Below are 27,906 nucleotides of genomic sequence, written 5' to 3'. Positions count from 1 at the left end.
TTATTACATTAAGTTGTCCCACAAAAAAACACTCCTGCTCCTTTCCTGCGGGAAAAGTGTAGCCCAAACTAGGTACCTTGCGGTCCCAGTGTGTGGAGGGACCCAATGATGAAGCATGTCACCCTGTGGTGAGTGAGGGTTATCGTCCAAACACGTGTAGTACCCCACCAATTACTCTTACTTCTTTATTTTTAATTCTTTTTGCTGCTTCGCTACTCTATACACTGTGTGAGCCTAACAATTTCGGAAGTAGTATACTATAGTTTCTAGTAGCGTTTACTTCCCTTTGACCCCTTGTGTGAGATACATTTATTCCGTACTGCCTGATTTTGAAAACGATGTAAACAAAGCCTTTAAACTTCCCTCTGATCTAGAACTCAATTATTGAGTGGTCCCAATGTTTTATTTTGCTACTCTGTTAAATTCATGTTGGGGAGGGTGCCTTTTTACACAAGATCAAGCTGGAGCAAAACAGTCTTAGGCAAATTTCGTAGGGATATGCATTTTGAGGTTTGCTGAATATTGGGGTAAAGGGTTCTGCTTCTATACTAATGAGTGATAACATATGTGCAAGAAAGAGGCATTGACTTATAGGCCACATTATTTATGTATTCTGCATTATGGCACGGGTCATTATAATGTAAAACACGGATTCCAAATGTGCCTTTCTTATTCATCAGTTAAAGATGCAGGATGTACTATCCTACAACAGAAAAACTCATATTTGATACTACCAGTATCCTTCTGCTGTGAGGTAGCCAATGAAAGCAGAGCCATGGAGTTGCCAGTTAGATATATACCAAAGTAGCTGCCACAAACGCATTTGCTTTATTTTTCTCAAGACCATCACTCCCACAGCCACTCAATAGGTCAGGCGCATATGTCCTGGATTACAATCAAAATCAGAAGGTGGACATTTATCCCCCCCCCCCTTTACATCCGCTTCTCATTTTGTCTTCAAAAAGCATTTTATCTTCCTTTTACAAAATGGAATTGGAGCAGCTCTTGAGAATAAATGACGTGGATAGCCCCACAATGGAAGCTGATAAGGTCAGTTAGAACATAATCTTTATGTGCACAGTTTCCGTTATGTCGCAACAGATGTATAAATAATGCAACTTATGTCCTCAAGGGTTTCTTCAGAACATTGACCTAGGATGGTACACGAGACACCAGCACGGGCACAACCAGGAAAAAGGTTTCATAATGGGAAGAAGAAGAGTTTTAGATCGGGGGCGTGGCTTGGCGCCCGACGTGGATGGCGGCGTCTGGGTAAAGCTCCTCGGTGTGCCCGGATTACGGCATCTTTCTTGAGCCGTCCAGCGCCAATTTTTGAGATGTAAGGACGTCGGAACATCTGCTCCTTCTTCGACCTTTGTGGTTTCGTTTGGCTGCGGCATTTGCGAATTACGAACTATGTAAGTCCCTCAGCTGCGTCGCTACCTTGCGACCGCCATTTAGTTTTTTCCCCAGCTGCGCTGTGACATTGCATCAATGATTTTCCTAGACTACTGTGGCGATTTTTCTTTCAACTGCACTTTTCTCTCTGCTTTTGGAGGTCTATACCCACTCTACGCTCATTTTTGAGCATTTTTTGTGCCTGTTCTGACTAACTTTATTTTGGCGGCCATTTTGTCTACCCCACATCTTATCGACAATTTGCCGCTTTCTATCTCCTTACCGCTATTTATGGGTAGATCCAAAGGCACTTCGTCTTCAAATCCTCCTACCAAGCGTATTTATATCAAAAACTCGAAGTTATTTTCCGAGTTCTCTCGGACTCGCACTACTCCATCCCCTCCTCCTGAGGACATCATGGCGGCGTCTGAGTCTTCGTCAGCGATTACTGCTAAATCTCTCACTAAACGCCTCAGACAAAATCCCCCTTCTCCTCCAAAATCATCTTCTCCTGTCTCGATGGAACTATTATTGGAGGAAATTAGAGCTCTGCGTCCATTCATGGAGGACACTAATGTGAAACTTCAAGTTCTCACGGATTCTTGGTCGCAACTCGACGGCAGAGTTACTACTGTGGAGCAATCGCTTTCTTCATTGGCGGTTGATTGTGCGAAGATTTCTCCTCTTCATTCTCAAGTTTCTACCCTTCAGCGCCAAGTGGAGGAACTTGAAAACCGCAACAGGCGCAATAACCTACGTATCTACGGCCTTGAGGAAGGACAGGAGGGGTCTGACCCTATTACATTCTTCAAGTCCTTCATACCCAAGGTCCTCCATATGCCAGAAGACACCCTGCTTAATATTCAGAGAGCACACAGGTTGGGTCGTCCTCCCTCCTCGACCTCCCCCTCACAGAAGCCTAGGGGGGTAATCCTGTATTTCCTGGAGTACACGGACCTGTTAAAAGTTCTCTCAGCAGCAAAATCATCTCAACGAGTCACTTGGTCCGGCTCTACTCTCTTCTTCGCTCAGGATTACGCCAAGGCCACCGTTGCCAGGAGGAAGGCCTTTTTGGACTTACGACCTGCTCTTCGGGACATGGGTGCTCGTTATGGTCTTTTCCATCCGTGTCTGTTCAAGGTTACCTTTAATAATAAGACTACAACATATGAGGACCCTCTTCGCCTTCGCAGTTTCATCAACGCCCATCATTCTGCTCCCATGGATGCCTCCTCATCTAACGCTGGCTGAATCTGTGCTCTGCTCTTAATTGTTTCACTTTTTCGCCTTGTTGCGTTTGCTAATTTATTGTTGCCACATGTTTTCTCTGTTGTTCTTTTGTGACCATTGCTTCCTTATTTTCTCCACAGTTCGTCCCTTCCCTTCACGTGATGCCTCCCGGTTCTCCGTCCTGCTTGGTCCCGGTTGCACCGTCATCCCGTTTGGTTCCTCCCTTCCCCTTGTTCTGTTGAATCCTTCCCCTATAGGTATGTCTCGATCTCATGTTATTATCTGGTTATTCTCCTATATTGTCCTCTCTTTCTCTCTCTGTTCTCTCTTCCTTCCTCCCTCTTTTCTGTCTCTTTATCAGCTGCTGCCCTTTCCAGTTTATCTATTTTCTTTACTTCTCTTCCTCAGCATGTTTCTCTCCCCTTCTCTTTCTTTCTTCCTTCTTCTTACTCCCCTGTCCTTTTCTCCCTCCTTCTTAATCTCTTTTTCTCTCTTTCTCTTTCTCCTTTCTTGTTTTCATGAATTGCATTTTCTTTCAGTACTAGCTCTTATTTTTGCACTTATTACTGCATTGTTTGCGTCATTTTTGCATTTAATAATTTTTACTGTATATCATTCAGAGTTACCTCATGGAATGTTAAAGGTTTGAATAATCCAATCAAAAGACAACGAGTATTAGCTCATTTGGCTAAATTAAAATCTGACGTTGCCATGTTGCAAGAGACCCACCTTAACGACATTGAAGCTTCTAAATTAAAGAGACTTTGGGTCGGTCATATTTTCTCCTCCCCTTCTTTGGGCAAAAAGAATGGCGTAGTCATATTGGTTCATAAAAAGTTTGCTGTTTCTGATACTCACCTTGAAATTGATTCTGATGGTCGTTTTGTGATCTTAAAACTGTCTATAGATAAGGTACCTCTTGTTATTTTCAATGTTTATGCACCAGTTACTGTTGATCACTCCTTTTGGCCCCTTATCTCGGATAAATTGGTCTCCCTCAGCGACCATTACATTATTTTTGGTGGCGATTGCAATCAGATCCATGACCCCTTCCTTGACAGACACTCCCCAGTTACCTTTGCCCGATCCAAAATGCACAATCAATTCACCTCTGCTATTCGCCGTGCCTCCTTAACTGATATTTGGAGACTCTGTCATCCTTCCCTCCGAGAATACAGTTACTTTCCCCCCCCACAAAACTCAATCCCGTATCGATTACCTCTTCCTTAGCAAATCCCTTACCCAATGTGTCCTTGCATCCGAAATTGGTTCCATTCTCATCTCAGATCATGCCCCTGTCCTGGTAGATTTTGACCTGATACCCTTCTCTCGCTCGCCTGGTAGGTGGCGATTTAATAACTCCCTCCTGACTGATTCCAAGTTTACCGACCAGTTTAGTGCCTTTATCTCCGACTTTTTCAATACTAACTCCACCCCTGATTCCTCTCCTGTCATGATTTGGGACTCCTTCAAGGCAACAGCTAGAGGATTTGTAATTAATTATGTTTCTAAAAAAAGAAAAGGTTTTGAACGTCAATCTTCCCTTCTTCTCGCAAACATTAAAAAATTGGAATATTCCTACTATCGATCCCCCTCCGATTCCTCTCTTAAAGATCTTATCTCAGCTAAAGTTGCTTTTAATAAGTCCTCTACTGATGCCGCAGCCTCTTACCTACTGAAATGCAGCGCCCGTTATTACGGGGGTCAAAACAAAATGGGTAAACTCTTAGCCAACTACCTAAAAACACGTCAAGATCGGACTAGGATTATCTCTATAACTGACTCGAATGGCGATTCCCATTTTAAGGATGAAGATATTCTACAGAATTTTGTATCCTTTTATAAACAACTTTATACTCCCGAATCCCCTCCTCTTCCTGATAACTTGGCCTCTTACTTCCACTCTCTTCCTCCCCCTTCTTCTTCCCATGTTGACTTTTCCCCACTTGAAGCGGACATTACACTAGCGCAAATCTCCCACGCGGTTTCAGTGCTTAAACGAGGTAAAGCTCCTGGTCCTGACGGATTTACTGTTGAATTCTATAACCACTTCTCCAGACAACTCTTACCCCAATTACTTCTTCTTTTCAATTCCTTTATCAATGATGGCTCCTCCCAGGGTACCTTTCAGGAAGCAATGATCTGCCTCATCCACAAAGACAATAAAGACCCTACACTTTGTAAAAATTATCGACCCATTTCCCTTGTGAATACCGATTACAAAATTTTTGCCAAATTACTTGCCCTGCGTATGGATCCCATCTTACCTGAACTTATTGGCCCAGAACAATCTGGTTTTGTCAAAGGTCGCCTATCATCTGATAGCTCAAGAGTTTTCTTTGATATGCTCAGCAAGGCTTCTTCCATTCACTATCCTTTGGCAGCTATTGCACTAGACGCCGAAAAGGTATTTGACCGGATCAGTTGGGAGTTTATGTTTCGCGCCCTTTCTTGGATTGGCTTTCCTCCAAAATTTATTTCTCTTATTGCCCTCCTATACTCTGGCCCTAGAGCTTCTATCTTCGCCAATGGCAAAGTTTCAGACTATTTTTCTCTTTCTAGGGGTGTCCGCCAAGGGTGCCCTTTATCCCCTTTATTATTCATTGTTGCGCTAGAGCCCTTTTTAACTAAGATTAAACAGGACAGTCTTATTACTGGTTATAACCCTGGTCCCAATCAAGTCAAACTCTCAGTCTACGCAGATGACATCCTTTTCTATTGTTCCAACCCTGAGTCCACTATTCCCTTCTTTCTCCGTCAAGTCGATGCTTTCTCCTTGGTTTCTGGGTACCGCCTTAATCGTGATAAGTGTGAGATCTTACCCCTTAATGTCTCATGCCTTCGTCACGATTTTGTTCACACGGGTTTCTCCTGGCAACCTTCCAAAATTAAATATTTAGGCCTCTGGTTTTCCCCCTCCATTTCGGATACTCTCAAATTTAATTTTGATTATATCTCCAAGAAACTTTCTGACTCTATCACTAAATGGAATCCTTTGTTCCTTTCTTGGTGGGGGAGATTAGACTCAATAAAGATGATGCTGGCTCCTATTGCATTATACTCCCTCTCCATGATTCCTGTCCGCATTCCTCACTACTATTTTAAAAGATTAGACTCTCTTTTATCTAAATTTCTTTGGCAAAATAAACCTCCTCGGATTGCATTGACCTTCCTTAAAAAAGACAAATCTCACGGAGGACTGAAATTCCCTGACTTCAAATCTTACCATTATTCCTTCTCTCTAAAGCAAACGGCTCGTTGGCTGTCTACGGATCCTATCACCTATCCACCGGTATGGCTATCTCTGGAGAAATCTCTCATTTCCCCCTTTGATTTTTCGGACGTTCTGGCCTTTTCGGCTCACACTTCCTTTTTACGATCTCCTGTTATTGCACATTCATGCCACATCCTCGCTCCTCTTATACCCTCTTCTTACCCTTCCCTTGCTTCTCTATCTCACCAATCCATTTGGCATAACAAACTCCTTCGCATCAAAAATCACTCCTTCTGCTGGAAAACCTTGAGTTCCAAAGGCTTACACTGGATTTCACAATTGCTTTCCGGCGGAGTGCCCCTTTCCTTTCCTGAACTTCAGTCTCAATTTCTTCTCCCTAACTCCTTTTGGAAACAGTATGACCTTTTACTTCCTGCACTCCTTTCCTTCCTTCAGTCCCTCCCACCATCTTCTGTCTTCCCTCCTCTCTATCCTCTTTTATCTCCTCTTTTACACTCCTCACCTTCAGCTTCACGCATTTACTCCTGTCTGATCACACCCTCTGAACGCACTAAATCACGCTCTAAACTGGCCTGGGAACGGGATTTGTCAACCACATGGCCCGTCTCTTTATGGGATAAACTTTGGATTAAAATTCACAAAACCTCTCGTGCTGCCAATACCACACAACCCCTTTATTTTGTTTATCGAAGACTGTTTTCTCCGTCTAAATTGTCCTCCTTCTCCTCTGATCTCTCCCCAGCCTGTTGGTCCTGTTCCTTCCCCTCTGCTGACCTATCTCATATGTTATTACATTGCCCTAAGGTTGCTTCCTTTTGGCGTGCAATTTGGTCGCGTATTTCCACTATCTTCCACTTTCGACTCCCCTTTTCCCCTTCCACCATTCTTCTAGGCTCCCTTTCCCTGGACCTGCCTCAATCCCCATCTCATTATAAATTATTAGATCTTTTTATTGCAATTGCCTTCCATCTGATTACCTCCAACTGGAAAGATTTTTCAAAACTTACATATTCCGCCTGGTGGAACGCTATTTGTTTTAATCAGAGACTTGACACTAATTATGTTTCCCCTGTTTCCCGTGCCATTAAACGTGACCTGCTCTGGATTCCACTTACCGAATACCTTTCTTCCCATTCCTCTCCCTCTTCCCCCTCTATTGCCACTGTTCCCATTAACTCATCCGATGAGGTTCGTAAACCCCCTTGAAGGTTTAAAGTTGTCTTTTTGCATATCATTTTGCTGTTCTACACTTTCAACTGTATTATATACTCACATGCTTTTTCGCATTCAATGTAAGTTGTGCACACATTAATCAAGCTATTTTTACTCTTATTGTCTCATTTTTATTTTTGTATCTTTTCTCTCTCCTTTTTTTCATGAAGAGAGTGATTTGTTTATTGATTCCGCTTGCTTATTCTTTGGCATTGTTTCATTCCATTATTTCTTGTATATTATTCTTTCTTAATGCATTTTTATTTTGTACTTTCTGATTGGTTTCAATAAACTTGAACTTAAAAAAAAAAAGAAGAGTTTTAGATCACTCTGAGGAAATGGAAAAGATATTCCTGTTCCTACAAATAACACCAAGATTGTTCCATGGTTTCCATCATTTTCCATCCCTTACCCTTGGTTTTCTTTCTTTTACCTTTCGGAATTATGCTGATCAGCACCTTGAGACCTTTAAGGGTGAGTAGTTGCGCTTTATAAGAAACATGACTGATTGATTGATTGAGCAAGGATCCTTTAAAGCTAGAGGCCTCACAAACAAGTGATGTAGGCAACTAGCCATTCTATTCCATCTGTATTTGATGGCCGTTGTCAAGTCCTTCGATGGGGCAAATACAGTCATGAGATGCAGGCAGCACTCAGTGCTTGATCCAGAGCTAGATAGAAAACTGAACATCGATTCCATTCTACAGTTAAGAAAAACAACTACAATTCCAATATTAAGCAATAGATTTGCATTGTGCTCTTTTGCAGACAGTTATTATATGCATCTTTCTGGCCATTAGAGGACTGCAATGCACAGACTTGCATTCTCCAAATGTGCATATTTCAAACAAAATTCTTAAATGTATGAGAAAATATGTAATCCTACCTTCAAGGTTTCTGGTCGATTGTATTCTGTATGAAATACACCATCCCTGAAGATTGAAAATAAAATAATAAATACAGTTTTGAAGAGGATACAGATTTCCTTTTTATCCAGCAATTTGTGTTTGTGTGAGGCCCCTAGTAACAGAGATTTGACAGATGAGGCTGTAGGAAAACATGCCAATATTACAATGATCAGAATCGTTTAGGACATTTCAGGTGGGCCTGAGGCAGGATCACCTAGCTACTCAAGCAATTCCTGCATAAAGGATATGCAAAAACGAATTTAAACCGAGACTCGTGTTCTCCCTTACTTGTAATGGAATAATTCCATTCCGTTCTCCTTGGAGCTAGGGTCCACCTTCACCTTCTTGCATAGCTTTCTGCTCTCTGTATCACTGCAAAGACAAAAAACATGGATCCGTATTAAAATGATGCTCAAAGTGAACGCCTGGGTGATCTGATGTGTACACAGAAGCTTCACATGAGCTAAGTGGCAGTGTAAACATTAACGCATGCTTCAGAGCTCAGTATCCACGGCTTCGGCTCCCATGTTGGAGGGCCGCCAATGTAATCCCAGCTTTTGCTCTGTTCAGTATTAGAAACATTTATTCCTGTTAACCGGCTCCTGAAATTTGAGGCTTGGCTTTTGAAAAGTATTTAATAAAATGTTACCTTTATTTAATAAACTGCTTAACTCTAATTCTCCACTGAATGGAATTTTCAGGATGGCTGAGCCAATCAGAATGGAGACAAGTAACCATGGTTGCATGCTAAAATTGTGTTCTGTAATCTCGAAGACCCATCACACAACTAGTTTAGGTGTGACAAAAGAAGAGGGCAGTCAGAATGTTTTTTGTAAGAATGTTTTTATGGAGGGAAGCAACAACACCGTAAATAAACATTTTTATGTGTACCGTCCTGGTACAAACGGTTTTACTTGTAGCACATTTTTCCAGCTTACATGTATATTAATTTTAGCGTGTGATTTACCATTTTAAATTTGGTGGTGGGAATTCAAACTATCTCCTCACAGCTGCATACTGTGGCAGAAAGGATGCAGACATAGCAAGCTCAGGCATGTAATGATTTGGTTGTGAGATACGGAGGTGACACCAGCGCTGCATGAAAAAGGCGGAAAAAGGGGGTTTGGGGTAAAAACAGGGACTGCTTTTGCCGTATTGAGACCACCTTGAATACATGTCACCTAGCCTGCACAGCCACATGGCTGCCAACTCTAAAATGCATTTTCCTACCCTCAGCCCCCAGTTTACTATTTCCTATTTGAACCCTCCTCCCAGGACATCCAGCCTTTCTCATCAATTAGGGGGAACGTCCTAGGTGATCGACATGTTTCGGCCAAGGGGGCATCGGGCCCCGAGACCCCGCACCTCTGCATTCCCTTAAAAAAATGTACAGAATCATCCCAAAGATCTCTCAAAATCTTAAACAAGTATTGGAAAGCCAATAAGTCTTGGCTTTGAAACCGATTGATTGTTGCCAATGCTTATTTTCTGTGCTAATTAGCTGCTGAGAATGTGCACGCATCCATGAAGGCCATCTTGAAATGTGTTTGTGAAACAAAGTGCATTCACAGGTAACCGTCATAAATACACTGGCCAACTCTGAATGCATTTTGTTATGCTTTAACAAATGGCTTTAAAGATAGCCACCATATATGTGTGCATATCTGCTGCAGTCATCTCATTCAGGAATGCCTGTCACTAGCTTAGAACAGTCAGATAGCCATTTTAAGATGGGCGCCCAGTGACAGAACAGCAGGCAGCAACTAAGTAAAAAAATAGATTAAAAAAAGTTGGTTAAAGGTGCAATGAATTACCAGGTGGGAACAGTGCATAGTGCAGGGATGAAAAGAATGGATGGCCGAGGGAAAGAAAGGGAGAAGATATAGTCCCTCCTACGCCCAGAAAAGAGACAAGGTGCGACGTCAACAGCTGTAAGATACGTCATCTTAACAAAACACTGAGACTAAAATGCTCCTCGGGGGGATAAACAAAAGAATAGGTACGAAAGCCATATAATCAGGAACAAGGAAGTAACACAGAAAACAGCAATCCAGGCATGAGCAAGGGCCTGACCCAAAGCTCGTTCTAAGTATTGATAAATATTTAAGACAATAGGTCTTTACAAAAAAACAGCTGAAGTTGTCTGAGCTGAGGCCTAAAAACTGGCCTCTTCGGTATACGGTCATCAGTAACATCACATGAGGGCGTTCCCCACTTCTAAGTATTCATCTCTAAGTCATACCCAAAGGAATTCTTCCATTGCAGGTATTTCTTACTGGCTCAAATAACCCTCGTTAGACTAAATATCAAACATACCGAGTATGCTAAAGGGGCATCTGTCTGGGTGCTACACTTACATTCTGATTATCTGAATAGTGCTCCCACAAATAGTCTGATCCTAACTGGCACTCTTACCTACACAGCTCTAAACTATGCTTCCCTGAATAATGCTGCTATCAAGACTACGTCTGAAGCACTCCGCTCAAAAGTTCCTCTTCGTAATTGTGCTGACTTGAAGCGATGCTCTATAAATCTCCCACCCAATAATACTGTGCTCCTCTATAAATTCCTGCATTCCACATTTAACACAAACTCAGCCAGAGTGCTTAGTCTCGTTTCCTCTGATCCCTTTGTCTCTACCCTAACCAATGTGCTGTTATTTAATAGGGTAATCTTGGGTGCACCCATATCAATTTTGGGTGCACCCAAATCACCATCTGAGGCAAAATTATTTGCAACCTTTTAGAGGAGTTTGGTTTCCGTGGGTCGCCCCTAAACTGCTCCGCTGTAAATCACATAGACTTACTGCATAATCTCTTGTAACATTAGGACCCGCTCCACATTAAGTCTAACCAATGGGTGACATTGAGATCAGCCCTAGTTATCATTTGTGCCAATTCTTGTCTTGACCGACTATATTGCATTGATAACATCAGTTTTATCTACTGAAAGGTGCATAACTTATGCCTGTCTGTGTTGAATTCCCATTCCAAGCCTTGCATTCCATTATTCTTACTCTGCTCAGTCACGCTATTACCTCATCGCTACTGTAGGCCACAGATGTCTCTCAATCGCATGCAGATCTTTACATGATTCTATAATACGAGCATGACCTCTCCCGCCCCCCAACTTGCTCTTCATCCTTTTCTGTGGCCTCTCTTCCACTTAAAACCAGGAATAGCCACTATCAGCCCGTTTACCCATTTCCTCCCCTCATGTCCCATTGATCCTTCCCTGATCTACCAACACCCAAAGCCACCAGTTTCTTATCAACCTGCCATCTCTTGCCTTTACACCGCTGCATCTGGTCCTCATTTACTCCTTAATTCCCAGTCCTTCACACACCCACATCGCCCTATCCTTCTGCCTACCATCACCCTTCCCTTTCCCTCTAACCAACCCTCCATCTTCCTGGGAGTAGACAACCCTATCAAAGCTACACCCAATCTAACCACTCCATGCCAGCTCTATCTTTAAGACATCTTCCCCTTACAAACATCCCACATTTACCGGACATCGCTCCCCCCCACCACCAAATCGCCTCTTCCTTCTCTCTGTGCTAAACTTGTTCCTGGCTCCCATGCAGTCACTGACTCCCAGTAATCCCTCACTCTCAACAGCAGATGAGACAACTCACCAGGCCTGATGTACCCTTGCTTAAGAAACCTCTTTGTGTCTACTGCCTCTGTTTGATATTACACAGTTCAAACATACATCCTACACTACTCTCACACACATCCTTGAAAACTGTGCAGCCTCTCAGGAGATCACTCTTCATATCCTGCCCTTGCCTGGCTATTCCAATCCCATGTGCTCCCCCAATCCTCTCATCAACACCTCCCTCCTCCCACATGCTTTCATCCTACCTACCTTCACACAGCATTCTACCAAGGCGACACTAATTCTAAACCCAACCATTCCCTTCCAAGCCTCCGACTCTGGATCAATGCAAGCTTTATGTCTAAAAATCATTATCATACACATGATCATCTCACAAACATGATCATCTCTTTATTACTGACAACCTCCTTGGAGATGATGTAATCCCGATCTGATAATTTGTGCAGTTATTACACATTGACAGAAGATCGTGTTTCTAAACTGGATGGATACCTGCCAGAAAGCTCACGATCCTCCACAAAACCACACTTAGACCTTACCTTCACCAGCAACCTTGCTCCTTATATGTCAATTCAATCTTGTAGTGTGCCATTACACACTTCAATTATCACTCTCATTTCAGCATGTTTACCAACCACTGCTTCTGACCATGCTACCGGATTCTTTCTGCGATTTTAAATTTTGTGGGAGAGGCATGGTGTTCCAGGTCTTTTCTGCAAGGTAGGAGAAGGATCTTCTCCCGGCTGTGGTCTTGTGGATACGTGGAATGGCAGCCAGGCCCAGTTGGGCAGACCGGAGGTCTTTGGAGGGTGCATGGAACGAGAGGCGGTGGTTGAGGTATGCAGTTCCTGTTTCTTGTAGGGCTTTATAGGCATGTGTGAGGAGCTTGAAGGCAATTCTTTTGTTGACTGGGAGCCAGCGGAGGTCTCTCAGGTGGCTGCTGATGGGGCTGCAGAGTGGGATGTGGAGGATGAGTCTGGCAGAGGTGTTCTGGATGCTTTGCAGTTTCTTGAGAAGTTTCTGGGTGATGCCGGCGTGGACTGAGTTGCTGTAGTTGAGTCTGCTGCTGATGAGTGCGTGGGTGACCGTCTTTCTGGACTCGGTGGGGATTCACTTGAAGATTTTTCGGAGCAGGTGTAGCGTGTGAAAGCAGGATCATGAGACAGCGTTGATCTGGCGGTGCATGGTGAGCGAGGAGTCCAAGATGATGCTGAGATTTTGTGCGTGGTCTGTGGGTGAGGGGTGAGGTCCAAGATCTGCAGGCCACCAGGAGTCGTCGCAAGTGGAGCCCAGGATTAGTACCTCAGTCTTCACTGAGTTTAGCTTGAGGTAGCCGTCCCTCATCCAGGTGGTGACAGTCTTCATCCCGTCGTGGAAGTTGCTCTTGGCCACTTAGAGTTCATTGGTTAAGGAGAGTATCAGCAGGGTGTCGTCGACGTAGGAAACAAAATTGAGTCTGTGCTTCCTGATGATGGCTGCGAGCAGGACCATGTAGATTTTGAAGAGGGTGGGGCTCAGGGAGGAGCCCTGAGGCACTCCGCAGCTGATACTAATATATGCTCTGCTGTAAATATGTCAGCTCATGCAGATGGTCTCTGGTCTCACTCCACCATATGGAAACCCTCTGATTCTTTGTGTACATGGCAAACTACTGTGCCAAATGAACCTAATCCTGAAAATATGAGGCAAGGAGACCATGCCAAAGTCCACATATGTCAATCAAATCTACAAAGAAAGGGGTAAACAAAACCTGAGAGCTAGCACTGTTAAATATAGTTTTTGTGAATCAGCCACTTGCCTATAGGGCGGAAGGTGGAGTCTTAACTTTAGAATTATCTTAAGCAAGACTCCTAAGCAAAAGGACAGACTAAGACTGATTACAAGTTGCATAGTACTGGCGGGGTGTAAACTCTACATGCAAAGTTTACATTATAGTACAGTAACACCACGCAATTATCAGTTGCACGCCACAGAATAGGGAATAACTGTGTAGAGCCGGAATTACTGGGCGTAAAACCACTGGGAATACTCAATTCTGTGTGTTTAACAAATACATTTACTGTCTGCTCTGAGCAGGTGGTAAATGTATGTGTGGCCAGTGAGGGATGGGGCGGAGGGATGGGGCAGGTAAGTTCTGACATGGGGAGCTACGAATGCTCCCCCAGCTACAAAAACAATGGGGTGGGGAGGGCAAAGCCTGGCTGCTGCTATAGCGCAAGCCTCGTGAGATTTCACCAGGCAGAACTACAGCTTTGTAAAATCAAGTATGGGGTTCTAATACCCAGGAAAACTGAGTGCAGTAAAACTGGCCCACTCTTGATTATTCAGAACAGAATTCTATATGGCAACTCAGCTCCACCTACTCTTAATAAGGGTCTGTGTGTCTGAATGTCAGTATCGGACAAAGTTGAGCCTTTCTTCCAATCAACAAGCCAGAATGAATAACTGGCTTTCGCACTTGTTTCTCTAAAGTCTTACATAAAGCGCCCCGATGCCTATTCAAGCCCAATTCATGACGTACAAAACTATAAAATAAATAATAAATGTAAAAAAATGTTTTATTTAATGCAGCAGTTTAAATTGGGGGTGGCTACTACCAAGTCCTCAAAAGTTTTCCAAACAAGAAACTGTGGCAAAGTGGAGAATCTGGGTAAAGGCCTTCCTGCTCCTTCAGTTACCTAGGTAACCAGGTGGACAGTTCACCTCGAGTTAGTCAGGAGACAACGGACCACCACATCTGCCTCCACGTGCGCAGCATTTTAATAAACCCGAATAATGCTTGAAAGTCAACAACAATGGTATGCAATATGACAGACTAAGTGAGAAACAGTAACAAAGGACAACTCAAAAAAATGTGCTAAACCCTGGCTACCTTTAGATTCTTGGAGACAGTGCGACACGCCTCTCACCAATGTTATGGCTTCCCTTCAATGTTTATTGTGCGCCGACATGTTGGGGATATTTAATAAAATCTCGCCGCCATCTGCCGCAGCATCTTTTAATACCCGCATCACTGCAATCATTATACCGTCTGAGCCTTCACGCCATCTGGGGTCTGCTTTAATAAACAGGTTCTGAGCAGCCATAACTCTGCCTTCAACAGGCCTGTATTAATCCTACATGCATGATTTCCTGGAGAACAATGGAAATTGTAAGGACAGAGAGGGAACGAATTTATGCGGAGACTTTCAGGAGGTTGCGGATTACATCTAAGGATTAATAAATAACGTTTCTTCGGTTTGGAAGGCGATTCTATAAACCCACAAATGTATTGGTAGTATACACATATGCATCCCATTTCTGATTCTATGTAATGCGCTGAGGGAGTTAAACAAAACAAAAAAAGTTGGCTAGAAAATATATTCTGAGTTTTATAAATAGACTGAAAGGTAGACAATATCTTATCGCCAAGCCTTCATTTGGAGTTGCAGAGTAAATCCTGGTCCGTGTTTGCAACCGAATCCAGAGCATAAATTTAGCAAAAATGTTGCACCCCGCGGTGTACACCTGCACCAATGCCTTTTTTTATTATGGTAATTTGCGTCGGCCACTGGTAGGAACGAAGGAACATGAAAGGAATTGAATAGTGGTAAAACCGATCCTGCTAGGCACCTCTCGCGCCGACCAGAAAAACAAGGTAGGTAAACCTGCGCGAACATAAATCCGCGAGGCGAGTTAACATGTAACCGGGCTGATTCTACTGATTATATATAATTATGCGTTATTTGGAATGATGACAAAGGGTAACGTGCGCCGGTCTATTATCGAGATAATTGGCCCGAAGGATGGCTTCATACAGTCCAGCAATACGTGTAGGGTATTAAGTAGAGTTTTGAAGTTAAGCTGTGCTCATATTTTACGTGCGTGATGCGTTCCGTATATATGCATATCAATTAAGGTGAGATTTTCTTTCTGCGTTTGTTGCAGTTTGAAAAGCACACACAGTGGGTTTTTGCATTTCAGTTTTCCGTTCTGCTTTGGCGCCGCTGTTCGATTGTGTGCATGAAGGATAACGCAGTGGCAAAAGCTGATTAAAGTTCCTTGAATGGACGGTTGCACTGGGTTTATGCTAGTTATGAGGTGATTAAGTTTCAGAGACCGACCCAGCGGTTTAAGGGAGTCCCGCGCGGCCTGTGGTTTAAGTGAGCTATGTGGGACGTGTCACTGTAGGTGGAGAACGCTGTTCTGAGGGTCAGTTAGGAAGGTGCGTTGTGCCGTGCAGAGCAGTACTTGGCAATGCCCCTGTCTGGGTGCCGTGGTTTAAGCGGTGTAGTGACGGGCTGGTCACTGTTCTAGTGTTTCTTGTACCAGCCAATCCCCAGGGCACACCCATCCATGATCCATCCATCTAGGCATCACAGGTGTCACAGGACACGTGACCCTGCTAATACATGTTGTATGTGTTCCTTTCCTCTTATACCCGGTTTTATTATAGAATGTTCCACGTCATGCTGATGCAAGGGGGTTGGTTGGCAATATGGAGCAAGTGGCTGGTGCCATCTGCTCACCCGAATAAGAACAGGAACCCACTCCGATAAGTGGCCATCCCTGGGTACATTTAGGCTTATGGAGAACAACGCGTCCCTATGTTCAATGCCAGAGTTGAATTAGAAGGAAAAAAAGGCTTGAGCATTCAAAAAAAAGGAAGAGTCTCACATTGCTTGATCGCGGTCTTTTAAGAAATGTGACTTGGTTAGTAGCAGGAGCTATTTTAGTACAAATATGTATTACGGCAGTGATTTAAATTGCGTAGGGCTAGTTACACTGGCCAAGAATGGTACCATCATTCTTTCAATGCTGCTCATCAGGGGCGGCTCCTCTGTAATGGCGGTGTGAGTGTTTGATTGATTTAGATGCTCCGTCCATCACCACCCCCTTTTGTACCGGAGAAGCGCTGCCCCCCCCCCCCTGCTAAAAGAAGAAACATAAAACGATAAAAGCATTTTATTATCATTTTATTTTTGGCTGTAAGTCTTCAGCGAGGCGGGGCCAGGCAATACTGTGTGACAAGCATGGTTGGGCACTTTCAAGTGCCCATGTCAGTTTGACTAGCAGCCTTACACCGGCCAAATAGACATGTGCACTCATGTTTCTCCCACCCAGCTGTGTTGCACAGCTGGTTGGAGAAATGCCACAGGGTCCCAGGCACTGTCTGAGCAGCAAATCAGGCAGCTCAGACCAATCCCAGCACCTCTGTCATGCAGAGAATAGTATTCCCAGCATGGGAGAAGCACCTGAATTGGCACCTAGGACCCTGTGCAGTGTGCGGCCGGAGAAGAGGATCAGACGAGAGGTGGATCGTGGCAGTCGTCTGAGCAGCAGGTAAGAGAAATTTTATGAATTTTACTTGTTTTCTCCCACCTGCCTCACCACCAAGCAATGAGAGCGGCCACCACTTTGCTCTGAAAACTGAATATTTCAAAAGGCAGGATCGTAGTCATGCACAAGGTAGACAAATACTCACTGCCAGCAATGTCGTAGAATCTAAACATTACATAAATATAGTATAAATCATGGAAAGGGTTGTGGTTGTGATCTGGGCATGTAATCTGTAATGGCAATCTTGAATTCCAAAGCTAGCTCTAGAAAACATTAACATGAGAATGTCGATAAGAGGGCGGGTTAGAGAATTAATGTGCTTGCCTAACACATATTGTCAGAAAATAAGTAAGTTGCTTATACACTGTTGTTTAGTGAACTCGTTTTTGGCTTTGTTTGGGAAGGATGGACCACGTATCATTTTCAGGTAGGGATAGATTTGTAACTGTGGGACCAAGCACTAAAATCATCAAATGAGAGGGAACATGGGCTGGAAGAACCCTGCATGGATGTGTCACCATTGAGCTCCTGAGTCCGGGGACCAGAAAAGATAACACATCTAAGCAAATTACCTCAAATTGGAAAATGAAACAGGAAACACAGCAGCTACAATCACAGAGTAGTGGTGAATCAGATAAGATACAAATGGCCCAAAAAACAGAGGATTCTGGCCTTGATTTGCCCCTTTAACGAGAGTAAAAGCACATACCCAAAATGGCCACCATAATGGTTCACTTGCTAAGACAATGAAATGGAGTTTCTCCCGGGTGATCGTTAACAGCCAGTGATGTTGAGAGCAGCTTGGAAGACAATTAAATTACCTTAACCTCATCCCTGCTTGAGATATTCCTCTGCTGTGCTGGACAGCAATAAAAACGGATGTGGTCATGACGCACAGGAGCACTGTACTGCATGACGAGTTGAGCTCGTCATGAGCATCGAAGGGGTTAAGGCAATCAACAGTAAGCTGTGAATAACTGTCTGATTGGGAAGAATTTCATCTCATCAGGCTGCGGGTAGGGTGGCTGTCAATGCCCAACATTTGAAAATACAGTGACTGTCCCGGACCCAGTCTAATAAAATCAATTAAAGGCTGCATAAAAGGAATCAACAGCTTATCTCTACCCTTCCTCCCCCGAGTGGGAAGATGGCTCCTATCTTGGGTATACCAAGGGGGCAGAGCAGTACCTTGTAGCGGAGTGGTACAACTGCAACAAAGGAAGGAGGGGCCTTGAGTCTCACTTAGACACTCACACACCCACTCACAGACCTACTAAAGAGACTCACACACACTCATAGGCCCATTCCGACACTCATGGAGCCACTTACATTACCACCCATACTCTCTCACACCCCTAACAGACCTATTCAGAGACTCACGCATCGACTCACAGATCCTCATGTTCCCACTCACAGTCTCATTCAGGCACTCATGCACCAACTCACAGACCCATTTAACACTCTTGCACCCACTCACAGACCCATACAACCACTCACACACCTAGTCACAGACCCATACAGCCACTCACAGACCCACTCACTGACTGACCTATACAACTACTCACACACTCTCTCTCAAAAGTTACAGGTTACAGTTAAGAAATACAATAAAAAAAAACTTTAAATTCACTTAAAAAAACCAAAGGTTACAGTGGTGTTATAGTTAGAAATTAACATTAAAAACATCTTAGAAATCGACAGAAAAGAAATAATGGTTACAGGGACGTTATAGTTAGGCTCATATTTCACTCATACAAAACCATGGAAATTTAGTAGTTATAGTTACCTGTCCTAACTATAACTCACACCCCACAATACACTGCTCATGACCTCACATATTACATCACTCATGACCTAGTCAGTGATCACTGATGACAACACTGCTGACATCCAGTGAGTAGGTGTTTTGTAAATGTTTCTGAGGCTTAAAGATATATCCTAAGCTATACACGCACATGCCAGGGTCTATTTAAAAAACTGCCCAGGCTTCCCCTCCAAGCTTGCATCCTATTCAAGACTGCATGACCTACAGAATCATTCAGACAAACAAACTTGATTACCTAGCAACCATGGTCCAAATGTCTTCTGACCGTTACAACATCAGGATCAGCCCAGTGGCCCCACTTAAAACTCAAAAGTCTGCAAAGGAATGATGAAGGAAGCAAGCATTTCACTGCACAAGCCACAAGGCTGTAGAACAACCTACCCCTGCAATACAGATGTGAACTGCAAGGAAGGGAAAAAACCTTTTCACTATCACATTTTCCATGTGATTTGCAATAAATTGCAGTGTTGATACAAAAACATTTGAGACTTGCAGTGTCTTTTTAATGCATCACAATTTGGTTTATATTTTTGCCATTGCAAAGGGTTCCACTTTGTCCAAGAGAGCTTTGCAAAGATAAATAGACTCTGATACATCAGGCATGCCCATCTCAGGGTGGTCTGATAAGATGCCACCCAAAAATATATAGGCAACAAAAATATCCTCCCAAAAAATAAGGGAGAAAAGATGTATCAACTTGATATACTTTGTATGTGAAGTAAAAAACAGCGACAACAGAAATATAGACCATAATATCATATAAAAATAGGCAAGTATATTGAATTTAAACTACTAAATACAATATTAACTTATATATTAACTTTAAAAAATATTACATTTGAAAAAAATATGCTTATAAAAATATATAAACAAATAACTTACAAACATAAAATTAAAATATAAACCTTAAAAATGCAAACTTATAAACATATTTCAAGACATTTAACAATTGAAAAATATATGCACACAAAATATAAAATTAAAAGCAACAAAATATAAATACACATTTATTTACGTTAACTGAAATTTCAAAATTAAAACAAATAATATATTAAAACAACTGAATAGAACAATTACATTAAAAAAATTAGACTTGGAGAGGTAACATTCACTACTACCACTCCAACCTGTGCAACATTAGGGAAAGTGCTGAACTTTGGAAGGGTCAGCTTTATAATAACCATTTCTAAATTTGTTTTAAACAAAACATTTAAACAGAGACAAATAAGAAATAAAGCATATTTAAAAGAATAGATGTATTCATTTACTAAATATAAAAAATACCGTAGATTTGAAGGTAAAAAAAATGATAATACAAATATAAAAAAATAAATTTTAAAAAACAAATGTAAAATATTTTACATTACAACACACCCACTACTGGAAATAATAGACACCGACAAATAAATACAATTAATAACAAAAATAATATTATAAAAGGTAAAAAATATTCAATTTAAAAAACAATATATATAAATGTGAATTTAGCCCAATATAATAATTAATCTGACCAACCAATTAATTAAAAATCAACAAGTCAGATACCAATTAATTTACATAATTATGAATTAGAAAACAAATGACATAAAAATATGTAAGTTAAAACCAATAATTTGAGACCCTAGCTTTTAGGCATCGGAGGGAGGTGGGTAGCTCAATGACCCCCAAGTCTCTTTCGTAATGTGTCAGTTTTTTGTATTGTATTGCAATGTATTGAAGCCCTGGTCTCTAAGTTTGTTCCTTCTAAGGCTTCATTGGGGAAAACATGTGACCCAAACCCACTCTGTAGACAGAATTTCATGTACAATATCCTCCTCCAATTCTCCCTTCAACATTGTTACAGAAAATAAATCAAACTGTGCTTGGCCAGGCTGTCCGGTTGTCATTCTGTGCATGACAGTGGATCAGCAGGACGGTGTAAACTCACACCTGGATAAGGCTATATCAGTCTTCGGTTATATGATACTTGTACAATCAGACTCCACAGGGTTGTCCGACAGCATGTTGCCCAGGTGAAAAAGCTGTCCACCACAGGCCCTCAGACAGTAGCCCATCAACTGCTGCCTTACTGTGCATAAGGGCAATCTGACCATTTTCATTACTCAGCCTAATGTGATGAAGTACTTCAAGGATTGTTTTGGGAGCCTAGGTATCCACATTCTAATACAGCTGCATGCAATCCTGTACAAGTAAGTAGAAACCCATGCAAAGATATAAAAGAGAGATGGGCACACCGCTCATAAACCTACAAAGAAGTGAACAATAAATATTCACAAAAAAATCTACTATATTTGCAATTCCAGTGGGGATTTGGTACATTCCCAGAGGGAAAGAATAATGTGGTATCTGCCAATTGTTATAATCTCTATACTCCCTTAGTCTGGAAAAATCCATCCCGGATATCCACCGTATTCTTAAGCACTCGCCGCTCCCACACCTTAGATCAGATGAGGTTGTGGCCATGAAACAACTTTTCACTATTGATTAAATAATTAGAATGATGGACCAATTAGCTACAAGTAAAAAACTGGGTCCAGATGGCTTGCCCACCCAAAATCCTATTCCTTATTTAAAGCAAAACTTTGCCCCTAGCCGTAAATATGTATGCGGATGGATTCCACTAGGAAGGCGGTGATTATTGTGTTGCCCAACCATGGATGAGATCCCACTGATGTGTGCTCCGATAGACCACTGTCCCTAAATGGAAAATCCTGGATAAGATACTGGCGAATATGGTGCAGGATCTGACACGGAACCTGATGAATTCTGACCACCGGGACTTTATTCCTGGGGGAAACAGTGTCTTTAATCTTAGACATTTCTTTTGTTTTATGGACTGACTTCCTCCTACACTTAAGTTGACAACCATCGCATCTGTATAGAAAAGGAATTCAGTGCATTATATGACAGTATTTATTTGCAGTCCTCACTAAGATTGGAGGTGGACATATTTATTTATTTATTTATGGGTTTTATAAAGCGCACGGCTACCCCCCACGGGGGTGTCCCGGCGCTAAAATTATCTGCTAGAAAAGAAGAGCAATCTAGATAGAAGCGAATAGCCAAGTTTTCAGGCTTCTTCGGAACAGAGCTTCAGATGGAGCGAATCTCAGGTCGATCGGTAAGCTGTTCCAGTGTTTGGCCGCTAAGACAGCGAAAGCTCTGCCACCCATTCTTGAGCGCCGAAATCTAGGCACAAGCATGAGACGCAGATTGTTAGAGCGAAGGTTTCTGACTGAGTGAGACAATCTCAATCTCTTTCTTAAGTATTCTGGGCCGGAGCCGTTCAGAGCACGATAGGCCAGAACAAGCGTTTTAAATTTGATACGGCTGGCTATAGGAAGCCAGTGGAGTTCTATGCGGAACGCAGAGATAGAGTGTCTATATGGGATGTTACCAATCAGTCTTGCCGCAGCATTCTGTACCACCTGCAGGCGTTCAATTTGATATAGAGGGGCCCCAGCATATAGACTGTTGGCGTAATCCAGATGGGCAGTGATTAAAGCCTGAGTGACGGTTCTGCGAGCCTCCATTGGCAGAAAAGGAAAGATCTTTCTCATCATTTTTAATTTGCCAAAGCAGGTCGCAGTAACCTTATTGATTTGAGGGCTACAGGAGAGGGTGTCATCAAATGTGAACCCCAGATTGCGGGCGGAATGGACCGGGACTGGGGGGGGGGTTAAGTACCGTAGGCCACCAAAGTGGGGGTGGAATGGTCATTTTTTGATTAAAAAACAGGACCTCCGTCTTGTCAGTGTTAAGCCGTAGGTGATTCGAGGACATCCACGCACAGATTTCGCCCAGACAATGGTGGAAGCTGGAGAGGCTGGAGTCAGAGTGATCTCTAAATGAGAATATCAGCTGAGTATCATCAGCATATGAGATCACTCTGACTCCACATGCCTCAACCACTCTGGCTAGCGGGGCTAGGTAAACATTAAAAAACAGAGGACTTAGCGCTGAGCCCTGTGGGACTCCGCGTTCGAGTGGTTTGCATCCGGATTTGAAAGGTCTGAGAAGAACCCTCTGTGAGCGTTCCAGAAGAAAAGAGCTGACCCATGCTAAGGCAGTGCATGTTGGAGTGGATCCAGTTTCCATATGAGGGGCCTCTGGCAAGGGTATGCATGGGCTGCACTATACTGGAACAATGGTTCATAAAACAGGGCCACTAGAAAAGGATGGACTCTGTTGCAATTGTTGTTTGCCCTGCTAGGTAGTCACTGTCCTGTCTGCTGTCTGCTGTGTGCTAGGGTAGGTAGGCAAATATAGGCTTGGACTGGACAGTAGGTAACACACCGTCTCTTTGCATGCAGACGATGCCCTCCTATATCTAAGTGGCCCAGAGACCTCATCGACAGATGTAGTGATGCCCTTAGCAGAGTTTGTTCGCATTTCTGGACTCCAAGTTAAATGAAGTACATCATGCCTTCATTGTCATAGACCATGGTGTTTACCGACCAGACATTTCACACTAAATGGAAAACAGCCACATTTAAATATCTAGGTGTCCATAAATATTCTAATGAAGTACGCCAGATCTTAGGTAACATTGGCCGAGTGGTGGCAAGTGCAAGACAATCGCTTGCATTTTGTTGTGGTATCCAATTTAACTGATAAGGCAGGTGGCCATGGCAAAAATTCTCTTTACACCCAGATTCTTGTATCACTTTACAGTATTACCAGTTATTTCAACCAGGAATTTTTTCTTTCAGAGACCTGAACTCCTTATTGACTAAGTTGATATGGGAGTAGTCTTGGGTAACTCATGCAAGCACTGGATGAAGGAGGAATGGAAGGTCCAAACTGTGAGGTGTAGTATTTGGCCGCTCTGCTACAGTGGCATATGAGGTGATTCTCAAGCACATCTGATCTACAACAAGACAAACTTAGTATATTGTTGAGTAACTTAGCTACATATGAAGCTGAGCTGGAAAATGTCCCTATGATGAAGCAACACCTGGGGTCACTGAAACTGGCAAAACACGGAGGAAGAGCACCTGAGTAAGACACTTGCAAATTTACTCTGAGCCCCACGCACTGCCAACTACATTACTGAACTTCTTGACACTAATGTAGGGGAAAAAACCTCTTCATCTGAACGGTTAGTCGTAATGACTTCTTTTTATGTGCAACTACACTCCTTGACTATATTGTTGTTTAGTTCTTATAAACCTATATAGGATCTGCACGTTTAGACAACATATACTGCGGGATTGGTGTCCAGACACCCCCACCATAGCCTGTATAACAGCTAGCTCACAGTGCCACTAGAAACCCCTCATACCAAGTAGAGAATAGTTCTTGGCAACTATCGAATAGGACAACTCTGTCCCATCAGGGATTGTGGAAACAGTACATAACTTTTCGCTCAGTCACTCATGCTCACTTTGTCTCAGAGAGCTACATAGAATAAACGGTGGGGACGTTTTCAATATGCATTTAAGGAACCAGCGTCATTCCAGTGTAAAATAGGTGTGCTGAAATAACCATAAGACAGTAACAGATATAAATGATTATAAGCTCCAACAGAGTAAAAGGATTGTAGATTTCTACCATAGTGCAAAAACAATGAATACAGGCAGGTATTAAAATGCATGACAGTATTCGACCCTAACTTGATGTACTTAAGTGTTCCTAGCATGCATGTAGGTGTGTAGCCAAGAATCCCTCTAGGGTAAAATCTACCCCATTACCTGAAGTGAGAGACTGTGGGACCCTGTCTTGGTCTGGAGATAGACACCCCGCAAGAGATGTCAGACCATTGCAAGCTGGAATGTCTGCAGGCAGGAACCTCAGCGTCTTGCATCAATGTGTCAGCATGGAAGACCTGTTCTCTTCTGACTACCTCAGGAAGATATGGTGTTTATATACCGTAAGTGGTACCCTCAGGGGTTCTACCTTGCTGTGTCATGTCAGACTTAGGATGACGGAAGAAATGACCCTTGTACATAGTAAATATGCAGGAGATGGTAGTCCTGCTGAGTTTTAGAGAATCCTCATGCATAATGGATAAGGCTAGTTTTCAGGGAAAACCCCACGTCCTGTAAGTAGGACCATAACTAGGTAAAAGGTTAGTCTCAAGAACCGTTATGTAGTGTAATGGTAGAGTATATAGGTGAAAGGTTAGGTGACTACCTGAGCCGACATTGGGGTACCTATATGGAACATAATATCACCAGACCCAATTGCCGCTTTTCGAGTATTTGAACACCATCCAGCTGCTCTGGTTTGATAATGCTCATCATGCCTATCTAGATTCATCCTTCACCACTAAGGATATTGCCCAAGTGATTAGAAGCCTACCAGGTGAAAATGCACCAAGACTGGATGGCCTCAAAACCGCTTTCTAAAAAGAATATGCCCTTATACAGGTCCCACACTTACTCGCTATGTTTCAAGACTCCCTGGACACTGTTGATTTGCCCCCTTTGTTGAGGAAGTCAGCTATCATTACACTACTTAAGCCAGGGAAACGTACCAACCTATGTGACTCTTATCCCCTCTCTCTAATAAACGTGGGTAATAAACTCCTCGCCAAACTTCTTTCTAACCGACTGCAACCTCTGCTGCCCATAATAGTTCACCCAGACCAATCAGGATTTATTCCCGGCCATTCTACCACTCATAACTTGTGCATTATAGTTGCAGTCATGCAGCATCTGGACCCTCAAATATCAACAGTGGCTGCTTTATTAGACTCCTCTACGGCCTTAGATTCATTGGAATGGGGTTATCTTTTCCCCCTGCTGGGTATTGGGTGTTAGCACCAGATTTATCAAGCAGGTACAACTCCTCTACTCCTTTCCAGTGGCATGAGTGCTTATGAATAGACTGATATCTGACTTTTTCAAAATTAGTCACAGCACAAGGCAAGGGCGTCCACAGTCCCCACTCCTATTTTCTATATCGTGGGAACCAATGGGGGCACGGCTCCATAAACACCATGCGAAAAGTAATATTGGATTTACCACTAGAGGACTAGTGATTTCAATATACGCAGACAACCTCACTCTCTATGTTAATAAATGGGCAGAAAACCTCACTCCCATGACTTGTGAGGTGGTAACATCTGGAGGTTATTCGGGGATACATATAAATTGGGCAAAAAATCATATTCCCTCTCACGGATAACACACATCAATTCATCACAGATTATCCCTTAAATTGGGCCACCAATCCAGTTTGCTATCTTGGCATATGGCTATGTCGTGATATAGATGAACTTTGACCGGCAAATTATGGCCGTGCTATTACCTGGTGGAGGACAGGATAGCTATCTGGACCAAACTCCCTCTATCCCTCATGGGTCATGTGGCAATAGCAAAGATTGTAGTCCTCCTTAAATTCTTATATTTGCTAATATCCCGCTACCACTTACAACAAAATTACTCAGTCATTTGAAGTCAAACATGGTAACATTAATATGTGAAGGTAAACAACCTAAGGTCTCTTTGGATCTTCTCAGCCTCTCACTAACGCAAGGAAGCATGGGCACGCCGAACTTCGCATTATACACCCATGGCGCCCAAGCCCAATTCCTCAATTTCTGGTTATACTCAGCCTCTTTCCAACCACATGTAGCCATTGAGATGGATTGTGCTGCTCCAAATGCACTATCGGTAGTACTGTACAGTCTGCACAACATCCCAGAAAAGTGATTAACACTGTCGAGAGCGCTCACTGTGAATGGGAATTCTTGAGGAAGAGAGCAAAGTTATGACATCCCTAAGCCCCTTCTATCCTGTTGACTAATAACCCACAAATGCCGGCACTATTAGAAAAGGGAGCTGCTCTTCGTGCACATAACTGCAAACTCAGGATATTCTCTGATCTCTATCCACAGGGGCAATTTCTCCCACCCTTCCAACCAACTGATATGCCACCTCCTACTTTCCTAGATACCCTCCTATATTACCAACCGCAGGCCACATGTTGTGCAGCCAACACAACTTTTCCTGCTTCGCCCCAACCCTCTAGGCACTAGAACACATCACGACCAATTCGTCCTTACAATAATTAGTCACACGCTTATATAATATTATTCAACAATTTTCCTCAATCATAGTGCCGCGGACACAGGAAATGTGGAAGCCAGATATTCATCCACCTATAACAGACGCTCAATTGGCTTATTGTTGTGGACAATTGAAATATCTGTACCCGAATTATCAATTAAGGCTAATTCATTTAAAATTTTTACATTGTGTCCATCCTACTCCTCAACAATTGTTTCTAATAGGATTATCAGTCAATTCATCTTGCTTGTGTTGCAGAGCACCAGAGTCTTCCTTTTTGCCGGTGGCTTGGCTGTGCCCAAAGGTGGCAGTGCTTTGGGAGGAGGTATTTAAACACATACAGATGATTACTGGTCACTTAACCCCCACAATCTCCATTGTTCGATATATTTGGTTATGTTGAAGATTCCCTTAAGTCACATTGCTGCTTATAGCAATGTTGATGTTATTGGCGAAGAGAAGAGTGGCCATACACTGGGACAGGGTGCTTGCCCCTACAATCAAAGCATGGCTAAATGATATCACATTTTGCCAAGATCAACTGTCCACTCTCTCTGGGAACATATACCCCTTCGTTACAGATCTGTAGAGACATGGGAACCGTTCAATTCTTTGCTCCGTCACAGGGATTCGGATACCCCAGATCCTATTCTGAAATCATCACTGTCTGCATAAGTTGTGTCCATTCTCTGTCACCCATGAAAATTATGAGAAATATGTAGCTAATGCCAATATTGGTATTTTCCTTTCTTATCTTAAAGATATTCTCCATGTCACCATATGCGTTTTATAATACCCTATTCATATCTGTGAACAGCATCAGGTAAATGCTGTGGTATGTACTATGCATAACAATTTCTATTACTGTGTACTGGAGTGTTCTTTTACAACATAGTTTCCTGTGCTAGTCCTAGCATTTGTCCTCTCTTCCCCTTCCCTTCACCTTGCTAGTTGTGCTGACGATGTTGTTTCATTGTATAATTTTCATTGAAAAATGCTAATAAAAAGAATATTTTTAAAAAAAAAACAGGTAAAACATTGTTGGAAGTGGTTGCTTGACTGACCGGGCTCTCTGATGCTCCAGATATCCCTTGAGGCATTTCCCCGAATATAAAGTGGTAACAAAAGTACAGACTACCAGAC

The 27,906-nt window shown here is 42.7% G+C and overlaps 1 protein-coding gene across 1 annotated transcript in view; it reads right to left on the bottom strand.

The window, feature by feature from the left end:
- The window catches only part of PDIA5 (protein disulfide isomerase family A member 5), a 1,081,671-nt gene that overhangs the window by 762,014 nt on the left and 291,751 nt on the right, over positions 1-27,906 (bottom strand). Inside the window, exons 4-5 of the mRNA XM_078682031.1 lie at positions 8,272-8,355; positions 7,962-8,007 (exon numbers count right to left, since the gene is read on the bottom strand). Coding sequence (XP_078538157.1) covers positions 7,962-8,007; positions 8,272-8,355 — 130 coding nt within the window. The remainder of the gene's footprint in view (positions 1-7,961; positions 8,008-8,271; positions 8,356-27,906) is intronic.

Source organism: Lissotriton helveticus, chromosome 3_1, assembly GCF_964261635.1.
Source record: "Lissotriton helveticus chromosome 3_1, aLisHel1.1, whole genome shotgun sequence".
Taxonomy (NCBI): Eukaryota; Metazoa; Chordata; class Amphibia; order Caudata; family Salamandridae; genus Lissotriton; species Lissotriton helveticus.
This window is presented reverse-complemented; position numbering and strand designations above follow the sequence as displayed.